This window comes from Dromiciops gliroides, chromosome 3 (assembly GCF_019393635.1).
Source record: "Dromiciops gliroides isolate mDroGli1 chromosome 3, mDroGli1.pri, whole genome shotgun sequence".
Taxonomy (NCBI): Eukaryota; Metazoa; Chordata; class Mammalia; order Microbiotheria; family Microbiotheriidae; genus Dromiciops; species Dromiciops gliroides.
Genome location: NC_057863.1, coordinates 249,753,432 through 249,768,588, shown reverse-complemented (window position 1 = coordinate 249,768,588; position 15,157 = coordinate 249,753,432). Strand labels below are relative to the sequence as shown.

General features: G+C 40.3%; 1 protein-coding gene across 1 annotated transcript in view; it reads left to right on the top strand.

Annotated features, from left to right (window-relative positions):
* The window catches only part of VWA3B (von Willebrand factor A domain containing 3B), a 211,740-nt gene that overhangs the window by 107,233 nt on the left and 89,350 nt on the right, over positions 1–15,157 (top strand). The window contains exons 12-13 of the mRNA XM_043997092.1: positions 3,317–3,455; positions 4,087–4,218. Of these exons, the coding sequence (XP_043853027.1) occupies positions 3,317–3,455; positions 4,087–4,218 (271 nt within the window). The remainder of the gene's footprint in view (positions 1–3,316; positions 3,456–4,086; positions 4,219–15,157) is intronic.

Sequence of the window (15,157 nt, the reverse complement as noted above, 5' to 3'; positions counted from 1 at the left end):
CAGGGAGAGAGCCATTGCTAAATTTTCAGTGTGCACCTTTACATCTTGGAAATGCTACAAATCAGGGCTTGATTTAATGTTTTCATGATTGTCTAGACTTAATAAAGCAATGGAGAAAATGTTAATAATGCAGATTAAATCTAAAAGTGTGTCATAAGTCTTTTTTGAGAACTGGTTGTTAAAAGTTTACTAGAATACCCCTGTCCTCTATCACTACAGGTCTCTGAAATTTACAGTTTTAGAGAGGTTGTTTTTTTTTTTAATGGGGCAATGAGGGTTAAGTGACTTGCCCAGGGTCACACACAGCTAGTGTCAAGTGTCTGAGGTCAAATTTGAACTCAGGTCCTCCTGAATCCAGGGCCAGTGCTTTATCCACAGTGTCACCTAGCTGCCCCAGTTTTAGGGAGTTTTAAAGAGCATCAATGCTTAGAGCAATGATTTACCCAGTATCACACAGCCCATTTGTGTCAGAGGTGTGACCTGGACCTACATCTTCTAGGTCTACTCAATCTACTCTGCCATGTTGTCTTATCATTCCTCTTGCATGAAAATCATTAACATGGCCAAAAGAGACAGTTTCTGTGGAATGTGTGCTAATAAAAGGCAACTGAATATTGAATATAAGGTGTTCATTTATTTTCAATGATGAATGTTGCTTTTAGAAATGAAACAGAAGTCAAAACTCTACAACCCCAATCAATGGTGTGGCTTCTGCCCCATGCCATAACTGTAGGAAATTAGAAGGGGCTTTTCACCAAAAGTCGGGCCAGTGATATATAAAGTGATCATGACACATTTATTTCACACAAGGGAGACATAAGGCACAGCATGAAATGCCTAGGGCATGGAAATGGGAAGGAGGAACAGGAAGGGACAGTTATGGCCAGGGAGATCAACAGGACCTTGGATCTTGCCATAGTTTTCAAGGCAGGAGGAGGAAGGAGTGTTAGCCTGTCTCTTCCTTTGAAAAGGCCACCTTCAGCAAGCTCTCCATCACTCCTGCTTGTTAATATGTATACACTTGAGTCCCTGTTGTCATTATCAACTTCTTGGTGAGGGAGTAAAGTCTTTAGGTTTTATTGGGGGTGGCAGGGTGGGGAGAGTGGACATTTCTATGCTCAAGTGCATGTAGAGGATTTCTCATTTCTGTTGTTACAGGAAATGAGGTTTGTAACCTTGTTCATGTCCCAGATCCCCTTGGAAGTCTGGTGAAGCCCACAGACCCCTTCTCATAAGAATGTTTTTAGGGGCAGCTAGGTGGCGCAGTGGATAAAGCACTGGCCCTGGAGTCAGGAGTACCTGAGTTCAAATCCGGCCTCAGACACTTAACACTTACTAGCTGTGTGACCCTGGGCAAGTCACTTAACCCCAATTGCCTCACTAAAAAAAAAAAAAAAAAAAGAACGTTTTTAAATGCACAAAATAAAATACAGAAGATTACAAAAGGCACCAATAATATTGAAATTAAGTCAACAAAATATTTTTATGTGCATCAACCTTGGGTTAAGAACCACTGTATTTGGACTTCAGCATTTCACGGATGTTCAAATTGAGGGGGAAATTGAGGCTGAGAGAGGTTAAGTGACTTGCCCGGGGTCACACAGGCAGTGAGACAGGATTTTCACTTGTCTTCCTGATGACAGGTCCAGCACTCTATGCACTATACCCTTGCTTGCTTCCTATGTCCTTTTTTTTTTTTTTTCTTTTGGCGAGGCAATTGGGGTTAGGTGACTTGCCCAGGGTCACACAGCTAGTAAGTGTTAAGTGTCTGAGGCTGGATTTGAACTCAGGTCCTCCCAACTCCAGGGCCAGTGATCTATCCATTGTGCCACCTAGCTGCCCCATCATGTCCTTTTAAAAATCAGATCATTTATTAGTGCCCAGTCTCATGATGCCTCTCCCATTCTTCATGATTTTTCATTGTGAGGCTGCTGACAGTGGCTAAGAAATTATACCTACCAGGTCTTCTAGTACCTGAGATGCAATTAATTTCTGCTTGGTAACCTGAAATCATTGAAGACAGCTGGATGCTCTCTTAAGGAATCCCTTGTTAACTTGGCTTTTCATTCTGTAATAACCAAGATCATCAGTTTTCCCTTACCCACTAGAATACCTGGACTGTTTGTTTGGTCAGTATGTAACACACCTGTAAAGAAAAGGGTAACAGCTGTGTGAGAGACTCACTCTCCTGCTCTGACTTTACCATTCATTGCCCTTTTCACCATCCACATGGAAACCAGAGCTGTGTGTTCTATTTCTGCACATTTAGAAATGGCTCTGCTGAAGTGCCTATCCACCCGAGGAACCAGAGGAGTCTCTGATAATTCTCTCTAAATACATAAAGAAAACCCTTGTTGAATTAGCAGAACTTGGGAGGATGTTAACCGTGCAGTGCTGCACAGCCTTGTCTCCTGAGGCCCTTTTGGCTTTTAAGAGCTTTATGAGTGATAGTTAGGCCTACTGCCAGCTTCACATTTATTTCATGTTTCTTTAAAGTTGCCTGAGGAGGGAGGACAGAAGACTCATTCACACAGCTGGCTGGGTTCTTGGTCACAGAATATTATCCGTGCATCCTTTGACACTGTCCATATGTTTTATGAGGGCTGGAAGAATGTGCTGGCATTACCAGCTTGAATGTGGGTGGTTCTGGGCGGGCTGGGGGAAGTATCTCTTTATTCACAAATGAGATGGACAGCAGCTCAAATTAACAGCTGGGCACAGGACTAGGGATCAAGAAGACCTGAGTTCAAATTTGGCCTTTGACATTTCCTAGTTGTGCGACCCTGGGCAAAATCACTTAACCTCTGTTTGCCTCAGTTGCCTCAAATGTAAAAAGGGGATAAGAGTACCTACCTCCCAGGATTGTTGTGAGGATAAACACTTAGCTCAGTGCCTGGTATATAGTAGTTACCATATAAGTGCTTATTCTTTTCCTGTCCCTGCCTTGGGTGATCTGCAATAATCATTAATTTTAACATTATTTTTGTTGAATAGCTTTGGGATGGAAATATTTATTTCTTCAATAAATCCATTTCCCTAATTCTGTTTTACTCGAATCTGTGCTAAAGTTTGTATTTCTTGAACACGTGTGTACTGGTTGGGGGAAACAGGGTTGTTAGGTTCATTGCAAAATATGTTTTACTTATCCCAAAGAGGATAAGTAAAACCCATGCAGACATTTGGGGAGATAGGGCTCCATTAGAGATCTATTGAATTTCTCACTGGATATTTTATCAAGATTTCGGGGATGTACTATGATGACCTGCTGGCTATTAACTCTGTTAACATCCCTACCTTTCCTCTCTCTTATCTCCAGGATTAAATGGCTACAGAATGGGAGCCAAGGTCTTTTTGGACTGGTGCTTGAAGATTATATCTATATTCTCATCGATACATCTCATTCGATGAAGGGTAAACTGCCTTTGGTGAAAGAGAAGATTTTTCAGCTTTTAAAGGTTAGAGAAAGCAGTCACTTCCCCTGACTTTGGGGACCCATTTCCTGCCTCAACCTGTTATCATCTTCTGTGGGATAAGGGACCAACAGGGAGCTGAGCTCTTAAAGTTATGGTCAAAAGGAATCAGGAATTGTGTGAGGTCAGAGTCTAGGTTCCTAAGGAAAAATTTCAGAAGGGCTTCTCTTTACCCTTTAAAAATGACAAAATCAATATATCTTCCCCTTGTTTGGATGGCCCGGTGGACAGTCTCCTCACCTACTGCTTTAGAAGTTTTCTCTGTTCTCAAACCCTATTGATGGGAGGGACTTTGATTCTTTTGTTATTTCCTTCATGACCCCAGTGTGGAAGACTTGACATTTGTGGTGTAAGACTTTCTAAATGACTTTTACCACAAATGTTTATTTCCATTTCCTGGCATGGGCTATCGGCATCCAGACTATAAATGCTTTCCTGAAATGAAATGCCTTTAACTTTGAAGGGTTGGTTTTTAATATGATTTTTTAATACCCACAACTAAAAAAGTTGACTCCATTCATTGTCATTGATATTTTTCTTTCTGTGAATTGTCCAAACCTTTTGTCTTATTGGGAAAATGAAGATTTGATGGTTGAATCAAATTTGTCTATTGCAGGAGCAGCTGGTGTTCAAAAAAAAATTCAATTTTGTGAAGTTTGATGGTAAGGCTGTTGCTTGGCAGGAGAAACTTGCTGAAGTTAATGAAGATACTTTGAGAATGGCTAAGGAATGGGTTAAAAACCTTCAGGTAAAATGAAGTTCGTGATTTAGAAAAGAAGCACTAATTAGTGGGATTGAATCTTTTCTTATGTCTATGTATTTATTTAAATTCTTAGAAAAGTGCTTTGAGATCCCAGAATGAGAGTTGCTGAAGAAATATGTTCATTTCTTTTCTTTCTTTCTTTCTTTCTTTCTTTCTTTCTTTCTTTCTTTCTTTCTTTCTTTCTTTCTTTCTTTCTTTCTTTCTTTCTTTCTTTCTTTCTTTCTTTCTTTCTTTCTTTCTTTTTTTTGTGAGGCAGTTGGGGTTAAGTGACTTGCCCAGGGTCACACAGCTAGTAAGTATTAAGTGTGTGAGGCCGGATTTGAACTCAGGTACTCCTGACTCCAGGGCCGGTGCTCTATCCACTGCGCCACCTAGCTGCTCCTGTTCATTTCTAATAACAAGGAGTGTGGGCACAGTGGATAGAATGCCAGACCTGGAGTCAGGAGGACCTGAATTAAAATCCAACTTCAGATATTTACTAGCTGTGTGACCCTGGGCAAGTCACTTCACCCCATTTGCCTCAGTTTTCTCACCTGTAAAATGAGCTAAAGAAGGAAATGGCAAATCACACTTTGAGGAATGGTGGTTTTTTTTAGTGGTTTGCCATTTTTTTGCCAAGAAAACACCAAATGGCCACAAAGAGTTGTATGTGACTGAAACAATTCAACAACAATTAACAAGAAGTACATGAAAGTTAATCAGTTGACAATATAGTGAGTTTCTGCTGAAATATGCTCAGTAGGCTACAGGGCGAAACCAGACATCATTGCTTCCTTCACAGTGGGGAGACAGACAGGTTATGAGAACTAAAATGAAATTAAATGAGAAGACAAATAATAGTAACAGCTAGCTGTCAAAGAAGATAGAAGCCTAGACTTGAGGCTAGAAATACCCAAATTGAATTGTATATAGAAGGCACAGAGTAACTGCTTGTTGAACATGATAGAGAGTGGGGAACCTGGAGACTGTTACAGTATTCCAAGTGTATGACATGGCTTTTTGACTATGGGCCTGGGATGAGTTGAGAAGGAGAGGAAATGAGAGATGTTTGGGAGGCACAAATGTCAAAACTTGTTAGTGGGTTGGTACCAGAGAAGGAAATTAAAGTAAAAAATGACCTGTAAGTATTAGAGTTATAATTGACAATAATGTTTGTAACTAGGGTGTGGCCACTGACTCATCCATGTGGGCAAGGTAACGCACCAGCATGGTGCCCTATGTCGTGCCAGTATCCTCTTTTTCTCTCTAACTCACCCCAACCTGCTCTCAAACCAAAGATATGTGTATATATGTGTATATAAGTATATACATATATATGTGCATGTGTGTGCACATGTATGTGTATGTACACATATGTGTATTTTTCTCCTTATAGTATTGGGGTAAGGGAGAAGAGAAGAGATGTATACAACTGCTATAGACAACTCCTTTACAGTGTATTAAGGCTAACTCTGGTGCATGTGTGGAGAGGTGGGGTTACACTCCTAATATAAGTTTAACTCCTGAATCTCTACCAGTGTGTTTCCCATTTAAATGAAATCAGTCACTATGACTGATTTCACCATTAATTCTTAGATATAAAACATTTGCTAAATTATAAGACAAAAGCAATAGTAATCACAACATTTACTCAATAGAAGGCAAGATCACAAATAATAAAAGCATCACATTCATTCCATAAACTTGGGACACACACTCACTAATGTGCATAGTGCTGGTGGGGAAGACTGAGCTCATGGAAACCTAGAAGGAAGGTGCATGAGTGGAGAAATCCATGCCCCCCAGAGCCCTCCCAATTCTAGACTTTGCTCCTTCTTAAACAATCTGTCTCACACAAAGCAGCTTTTCTTCTAGCTGCCCCTTTTCTTGGCCTTGCTGTTCCCCTGATGGACAAAACCATCCCTTTTCTGTGCTTGAAGCACCTGGAACAGTAGCAAGCACTTTTTGCTCCAAGCCACTCTAACAGGGTGCTGAGAAAACCACTCTTTCAGTGAGAGGTTGCTGTGCTCAGTTGTTTGCTGTGTTGTGTCATTCAGCTGCCCCCTAGAAGCTAGTTAGCACAATGCATAGAGTGCTGGGCCTGCCGTCAAGAAGACTCATCTTCCTGAGTTCAAATCTGGCTTCAGACACTAGCTGTGTGACCCTGGGCAAGTCACTTCAACTGTTTTCCTCAGTTCCTTATCTGAAAATGAGCCAGAGAAGGAAATGGCAAATTGCTCCATTATCTTTGCCAAGAAAACCCCAAACATATAGGGTAAGGAAGAGTCAGACAGGACTCAACAACAGCAATAACAACAAATAGTTTGCATCAGTGATAGCAGTTCACTTAAGCCAGAGACCTGCCAAGCTCCTCAGTTCTCTCTGGTTTGAGAGAACAGTAGAAGGCAATTCATGCCTTCTGAGATTGTAGACAGCACTAGCCATATGCCCCAACAGCAGAATTAGCCCAATAGCCCAGCAGCAGGATTCATCTTTCTTCCAATCAGATCTCCAGCCAATCAGCAAAACCATGTCCCTCTTCCAATCATCAAGTTTCCAGCAAAGCATTTGGAAAATGAGGTTCTCAGCCAGAAGCTGTCTAGGTCTTCTGTAACCATGATTTCTCCTGTGCTCGGCTTACTCACTTCTCTCTCTTCCTGTGGTTTCTTCTCCTTCTGCCATCTTAAATCCACTAATATCTCAAGCCAGAGCCTCTTGATGGACAGTGACTTATCTTTACCTTATGACATAAAATACAAGAAATCCATCTTTCTTTCAGGTATGAACCCAACAGTCTTTCTTTAGACCCCAAACAATGAAATCATTTGTAATCTTGTCATTTATAACTAATAAAACTCTGAAATTGCATGCAGATGAGCTCATGGGCTGCAGTGTCTGATAGCCATTGTTTTGTCATTCATCGTACTGCCTTCAAACAGGTCCCCTCAGGACATTCATCTGGTCCTCAGAAGGGTCCTTGTCTCTCCTTAACATTTCATCTGAGAGACAATGTTTCTCCCCAAGTGGATTTGATTAGTTTTTCTTACACAGATATGCTTTTTCTTCCTCTTTTACAAACCAAACTGCTCACATATGAAAGGGGAAGTAGTTAATGTGCACATTGGGTAGGGCTGATAAAACTATTTTAGATACATTTAATTTTAGGCATCATTGGGGCATCCACATAAAGATAGCCCATGGACCATATGAAATATAGTTGTGGATAGAATTTGAGAAGTTAAGCCTAAAGGATGCATATCCTCATGTCACCCTCATAAAAATGATTTATAATGTAAACACATGAACTCCCTTAAAGGCAAGGTCAAGAGAAAGCTCCTCCCTGAGTTTTGGGAGGTATCTGCAATTAACATGACATAGAAAATAGAGGAACCGGTAAAAGAGTTAGAGATAGAACACCAGCCCTGGATTCAGGAGGACCTGAGTTCAAATCCGACCTCAGACACTTAACACTTACTAGCTGTGTGACTCTGGGCAAGTCACTTAACCCCAATTGCCTCACTAAAAAACAAACAAACAAACAAACAAACAAACAAGATCATGCCCACGGCTGTGAAAGAAGGCAGATTCACATCTCTCTCAGCTAGGAAGCAGTGGATAGAGTGCCCTGGCCTGTAGTCAGGAACACTTGAATTCAAATCTGGCCTCTGTGGGACACTGGGCAAGTCATCTAACCCTGTTTGCCTCAGTTTCTTCATCTGTAAAATGAGCTGGAGAAGGAAATACAAAACCCCTCCAGTGTCTCTGCCAAGAAAACCCCAAATAAGGTCATGAAGAGTCATTTAATTCTGTAATAAACAACAACAACAAATCATACCCCTCTCAACAAACCTATATTTGTGCAATTTTAAATCTAGATTTTCTTTAATTCTCTAGATATTATGTCCCCAAAAATCTTAGTGCCATTTTAAGCTTCAATATATTTAGAGTGGGAATTATTTACTCACGGTCCAACAAAAAACATGAACGAGATCACTTCCCCTCCAGACATAACTTCTCATACCACTGATGAGCAGAAAGTCACCAGCTATAAGCCTCTAATAAGATGGGAGACTGCCAGGCTTTACCAACTTCCCTGTCACTGTGTCCTCAGGTCCTTTGTACCTTTTCATCCTCCCTGCTACATCACCCTCTAGACCTCTGAGTAGTGCCATCTGCTTTGCCTAAGGAACTTGCCACCTCCCTTGTTGCTGAACTCTTAGGATTTCCAGGCATTACCATGCGCCCTGCATCTGAACTCTCTTACATGTGTGTCTCCTCCTGTTAGAGAATGAGTTCCTTGAAACAAAAGCCTATCTCTTTTCTCTTCCCAGCATTTTGCACAGTACTTGGCACACGGTATGTTTAATAAAATGTTCTTTCATTCTTTTCCCTCTCTGCTTCTGTCTCTATCTCTTGGCTGCCTCGAAAAATAGCTAATACTATTTCGGAAACTGTGGCAAAATTTGAAAAGATTTACGGCCCCCTTGAGCCTCTTTATGAAATTAATTCTGAAGCATTATACTTTTTTGGTCCTTAGAAATTCATTTTAGCTTTTCTGTTTGAAGCTTTAGTGCTGTTTTCTAAAGATCACATTGTACCTGTTTGCTGCTATGGAAGCTTTGCTGTGACCTTTGACCAAAAGCAGTAACCTCTAACTGGTAAATGGAAAATGCAGGGCAGGAAGAAGGGTGGGGTAATTTTTGGTAGGGTGCAGTCAGGTCAAGTGATATCTTAGATACAAAAGTGATATCTTAAATACAATTTTAGAGTTCAAATGACCTTTGAAGTGATCTCTTCTAAGCCCCTCATTTTTTTACATCAGGAAACTGAGGCCTGCACACATATTCTTTTAATTACCATGCTGTTACATGAACTGATAAAAGTTCTCCCCACGCCCTCCTCTTCAGCACTCTAAAAGTAGAGATAGGGAAAGCATGAAAAGTAAGGTCTCAAGAAGCCTGGAGCTTTTGTAGGCCAAGAGGAGGGATAGCTGATCCCCAGTGAGCCAATCACCAGGAATTCCCTATATCCCACAAATTGCCCGCAGACCATCATCCATGCCCTGTAACTCATCTGTTTGATTGGAGGTCTCCTCATTTGACTCAGAGATTATCCTGATCCATCATCTCCTTATAATGTTTTTTTTTGTTTTTGTTTTTTGGTGAGGCAATTAAGTTAAGTGACTTGCCCAGGTTCACACAGCTAGTAAGTGTTAAGTGTCTAAGGCTGGATTTGAACTCAGGTACTCCTGACTTCAGGGTCGGTGCTCTATCCACTGCGCCACCTAGCTGCCCAATAATGTTTTTTTAAAAAATACTAACTTTAACAAGGTAAGGACATTGTCATACTATTTATTTTTTTTGTCTGCTTTTGAATTTCTCTCTGTTATTTCTTTCTGTCACTTGTTCAGATATATGTATTATATATCTATGTATCTATCATTCTTTTGGTTCTGCTGTCTTTACTCTGCATCACCTCATATATGCCTTCCTTTTAGGCCTTTGTAGGTATCATATTTGCACTTTCATATGATACAATAATGATTTGCCTTTCTCTGTATCCCCAGTGCTGAGTCCACAATACCTGGTACATAGTAAGAACTTAATAAATGCTTGTTGATTGATCGATAGATTGATACATCCATATACCAAAATTTCCTGAGCCATGACCAAATTGTTGGATGCATGTGGTCTTTTCATTCTTTTACTGTTAAGATAATGTTCACAGGATCATAAATCTTGAGTTGAAAGAGACCTCAGAGACTTTATAATTACAGCTCCCTCCATTTGTTTTTTTGGGGGGGGCAGGGCAATGAGGGCTAAGTGACTTGCCCAGGGTCACACAGCTAGTAAGTGTCAAGTGTCTGAGGCCAGATTTGAACTCAGGTCCTCCTGAATCCAGGGCCGGTGCTTTATCCACTGCGCCACCTAGCTGCCCCAAGCTCCCTCAGTTTTGAGGAAGCTTGTGGCCAAGAGAAGTTAATTTGCCCATGGTCACTCACACATGGAGTAGGCATCCAAGTCAGGATTTGAATCCAGGTCTTTCAACTCTAGGCAGCTAGGTGGCACAGTGGATAGAGTGTTGTTGGGCTTGAAGTCAGGAGAATATCTTCATGAGTTCAAATCTTACCTCAGACACTTACTAGCTGTGTGACCCTTGGCAAGTCACTTCACTGTGTTTGCCTCAGTTTCCTGAGCTGGAGAAGTAAATGGCAAAGGACTCCAGTATCTTTGCCAAGAAACCCCCAAAATGGGATCATGGACAGTCGGACATGATTGAAACAATTGAATGACATCTTCCAACTCTAGCCTCATTGTTCTTTCCATTGTACAGTGCTGTTTCCTAGGAATATTTTTATATAGATAATTCTTTTCCCCTGTCAATATTCTTTTTACAGTTATCTTCCTAGTAGTAGGATCACTGAGTGTCAGGGTGTGAATAGTTTGTATCTCTTATTAAATAACCATAGATTTCTTTCTTTTTTTTTTAGTGAGGCAATTGGGGTTAAGTGACTTGCCCAGGGTCACACAGCTAGTAATTGTTAAGTGTCTGAGGCAGGATTTGAACTCAGGTACTCCTGACTCCAGGGCCGGTGCTCTATCCACTGTGCCATCTAGCTGCCCCCACCATAGATTTCTAATAAGATTGTACCAAATCAAAGAACCATACACAACCTTCCTATTTTTCTAGAGGTACACCACTACCTCAACATTTCAGAGGAAATATATCTTTAAAATATCTTACTGTGCTTGGTAAACGCATGGTCAAATGAAAAGGATATTCCTTTTTTTTAAAACTTTCCCCTTTCCTGGACTATGTGGCCTTGGTATTTTTTTAAAGTTCCTTTTTAGGAACCAAATAATCAACCAGGTGCTTGAGAAAGCACCAGAAAGAGGATCCAAATCTGTTTTTTGATAAGCCAAATATGGCTGTGGAACATAGCCATCTTGAAAACAGTGCAGATGGCAGACCTTAGTGACCCCGCTTTGTCAAGGATCAAGAGACATCAGCAGATCCCTCCAAATTTTAATCAAAGCTGAGCCTTTGCCATCATGCTGAGCAATCTGATTCCCTGGAGGTGCTGTTAAAAAAATGAAGAACCAATTACTGTATGAAGTAACAATAGCTGTAAAATTTTGTGCCGAGTGATAACTTGGTCCTAGGAAAGAAAGCACTGATTTCATACTTCAGGCATGTTAAATTGTCCAGAATTAATAACTAACTTACTAGGTGGCATGAGAAATAGGGTAATGTAGTGGAGAGAGCTTTAGATTTGGAGTCAGACAGCCTGGGTTCAAAACCTGACTTTGTCACTCACTAGCTTTAGGTGGGTTGCTTCATCTTTAGGGGTCCCAGTTTCCTTGTCTCTAAAATGAGGGGATGGGTCTAGTTGGCCTCTGAGCTCACTTCTGGTTCTAAATCCATGATCCTATGGACTGTGGCTGATTAACTATAGGTAAATAAACTAGAAAACTATAGGTTTTCTTGAAAACCTTCATTAGTCCAGATGCTATTAAATGAATTTGCAGTAAATCAGATGTGGTGGTATGGTTCTCATTACTTTTAGACAATGGAAATACTGTGAGTTCTATGTTACAGAATCACTAGAGGTGGGGAAGTAAATGTGAAAACCCCAAATGCTTGTATAACTTTTATAATTTGAATGGATGAGCTTCCTCATAAAGGCCAAATCAGTTCTGTTTTATATTATAATGCCCTAAGTGGACTTCAGTTGTTTACCGAGTTAAGCCCAGAATCTATAGCTTGCCATTCAAAAAGTTTCATGATCTGGCCCCACTTTAATGTTCTAGCTTTATTTCTTAACTGCTGTAAAATGAGAGAGGTTGGTCTAAGGTCCCTTTCAAGTCTGTGATCAATCAATAAGTATTTATTAAGTACCCACTGTGTTCTAGGCACAATGTTAAGCACCACAGATACAGAGACATAAATTAATCCCTGCCCTCAATGCCAGGTATCTAAATAACACACAGTATATTTTGTGTGAACTCAGAGCGAGAATACAACAGAATTTCTTTGGAATCCAGCTGAATTTTACAAAATGCAAAAAGAGCAACACTCACATTTACCAAATAACAGGTGACATGCAGAAAATCTGAGTTGAAAGAGAGGTGAAGAAGGGATGGATAATCTTATTATGCCCATGCCAAGAGGTATTCAGGCAGTCTGTTTAAACTGTGTTGACAGATGAAGGAACAGTACTGAGTTAGTTTTTCACCCATCAACACACATAGATAAAACAGCATTAAAAGCCATATCTTCAAGACAGAAAATCCATAATGAAGGCTTCAAGCTGTCCTTTGCATGCCCAGATAGAAGCATTTACAGTATACGACAGTATCCAATATAAGTTATTCAGTTTCCTGGAATCATCGGAGCTAAATTCTAACCTCAGTGTAATTTGAATTCTCGTTGATGACTCAGTCTCCCCCTCCCCTTTTGGAGACATAAAATTAAAAAAACAAAAAACAAAAAACAAGAGTGCTTGCGTGTGTTTTTTTTCCTGTGGGTTTCAAGGGTCAACTTTGGAATCTCAAGGCCAATCATTGGAAAATATGCTTTTAGAATGACGCCATGAAGAGAGTTAAGGTCAATAAAGAGTTATATAGTTCATCATCATCATTATCTTCACCACCAATATTATCAAAAAGGCAGTCAGTCAGAGCAGCTAGGTAGCATAGTGGATAAATCACCAGCCCTGGATTCAGGAGGACCTGAGTTCAAATCCAGCCTCAGACACTTGACACTTACTAGCTTTGTGACTCTGGGCAAGGCACTTAACCCTCATTGCCCTGCAAAAAAAAAGGCAGCCAGTCAATAAACATTTAAGAGCCTACTGTGGCCAGGCATCATGCTAAGCTCTAGAGATACAAAGAAAGGTAAAAGACAATCTCTGCTTTCAAGGATATCATAAAATAGTGGGAATAACATGCAAACAACTTTGTGCAAACAAGATCTATACAGGATGAATTGGGAATAATCAACAAAGACAAAGCACTGGAATTAATGGGGTTTGGGAAAGACTTCCTGTAGAAGGTGGGAGTTTAATTGGGACTTGAAGCCAGGAGGTGGGAGTGAGGAGGGAGAACATTCTAGGCATGGGTGACAGCCAATCAAAATGCCTCCAAACAGGAGCTGAAGTATCTTGTTCAAGGAGGCCATGTCACTGGATCAAGGAGGAGAGGCCCAGGTCTCCACCTGTCTGGTGTAAGAAGACTGGAAAGAGTCAGGGAAGAGTGCAGGTTAAAAAGGGCTTTGAAAGCCAAAGTCTTTTATATTTGATACTGGAGGTGTTATGGAGACACTGAAGGTTTTTGAGTAAGGTCAGACCCATGCTTTAGGAAGATAACTTGAGAGCTAAGAGATGAAAGATGATACAGTTGACTGATGTCTAATAAAAACCATTTATTAGCCATCATTGCTTGAGGTGCTGTGAGAGACACTAGAGTTATATAGCTAATCTGTCTTCTGGAAACTTATGATCTATACAAAGAAAGGGATCTCTATAGGATATGCATAAAGAAGGGTGAGAATGTTTAATGTTAATAGGTAGTATGATATATAGATCAAGTAAGGAACAAGAGGGTTAAATATATGATTGGAGAAAATTGGGGTGAATAGCTGTAGGGGTGGATGCCTCATGTCAGATGTGTGAGAGCTGGTAGAAGTTATCAATTCTTCTCTAATCTATCCAGGAATAGTTCATAGGAAAGTATCTATCAGAACCTATGTAAATAAAGGGCTGTGAATGGAAGGAGTCTAATACAGAGGGCATTGAAGGTTTATAGTGCTGCCTTAGAGAAGGCTCAAAGGAAGGAAAAGGAAGAATGAATGAAGGTTTCTTTGAGACAAAAAAAAAAAAGATGGCATAGACTATTATTGGAACTGATTAAGGAAGTAAATTGATACTCAGTACCCTGATAAAAGATTTAAGAGCATAAGGCATGAATCTTGGACTTTATGTATAGGAATCAGGAAGCCACTATATAAACTTCAAGGAAGAGGTCAGAAAAACCACAGTAGGTGGTCCACCACAGGGCAAGTCACCACCTCTTATAGGTACTACGTCTCTTCACCCCGTCAATGTTCTTAGCTAAGTATGCCACACTCAATATTTGCAAAAGAGAACTCATTATACTTCTCCTCCCAAACCTACCCCTCTTCCAAACTTTTCCTTTTTCTGATTAGAGTGCTGTTTTCTATCCAGAAATATTAAAATAACTTCATGTCATTCTTGATTTCTCATTTCCCCCATCCCATATATATCCATTCAGAGGCCACTGGTGGTGCAGTGCATACAGCACTGGGCCTGGAGTCAGGAAGATCTAAGTTCAAATCCAGCTTTAGATGGTTACTAGCTGTGTGGCAATGAGCAAGCCACCTTATCTATGTTTGTTTCAGGTTTCTCATCTATAAAATGGGGATAACAGCATCTGTCTCATGGGGTTGTTGGGAGGATCAAATCAAATAATACTTGTAAAAAGCTCTTAGCACAGTGCCTGGCACATATTAGGTTATGTGTGTGTGCACGTGCATGTATATGTGTATGTATTTGCATATATATATATATATGTCAATTCCCTTCTTTCCCTCTCTTCCCTTCCCTCAGCTGCCAAGTCTTATCACTTATTTCTTTGTTGAATCCCCTTCTCTCTACTCACAAGTTATCACCCTAGTTCAGGACCTCATCATTTCTCACTTGGTCTATTCTAAGTGTTCTCCCAGCCTGAAACATTTCACTTTTCCAACCCATCTTCTATTCAGCTAGCAAAATTCTTTTCTTGAAGCATAGGTCCGATTCTTCTTTATTGTTGTTCAGTCATTTTCTTTTCTTTAAAAAAATGATTATTCCCAATTAAATGTTAAGTGAATTTTTAACATTCAATTTTTAAACTTTTGAGTTCTAAGTTTTCTTCCTTCCTCCCTT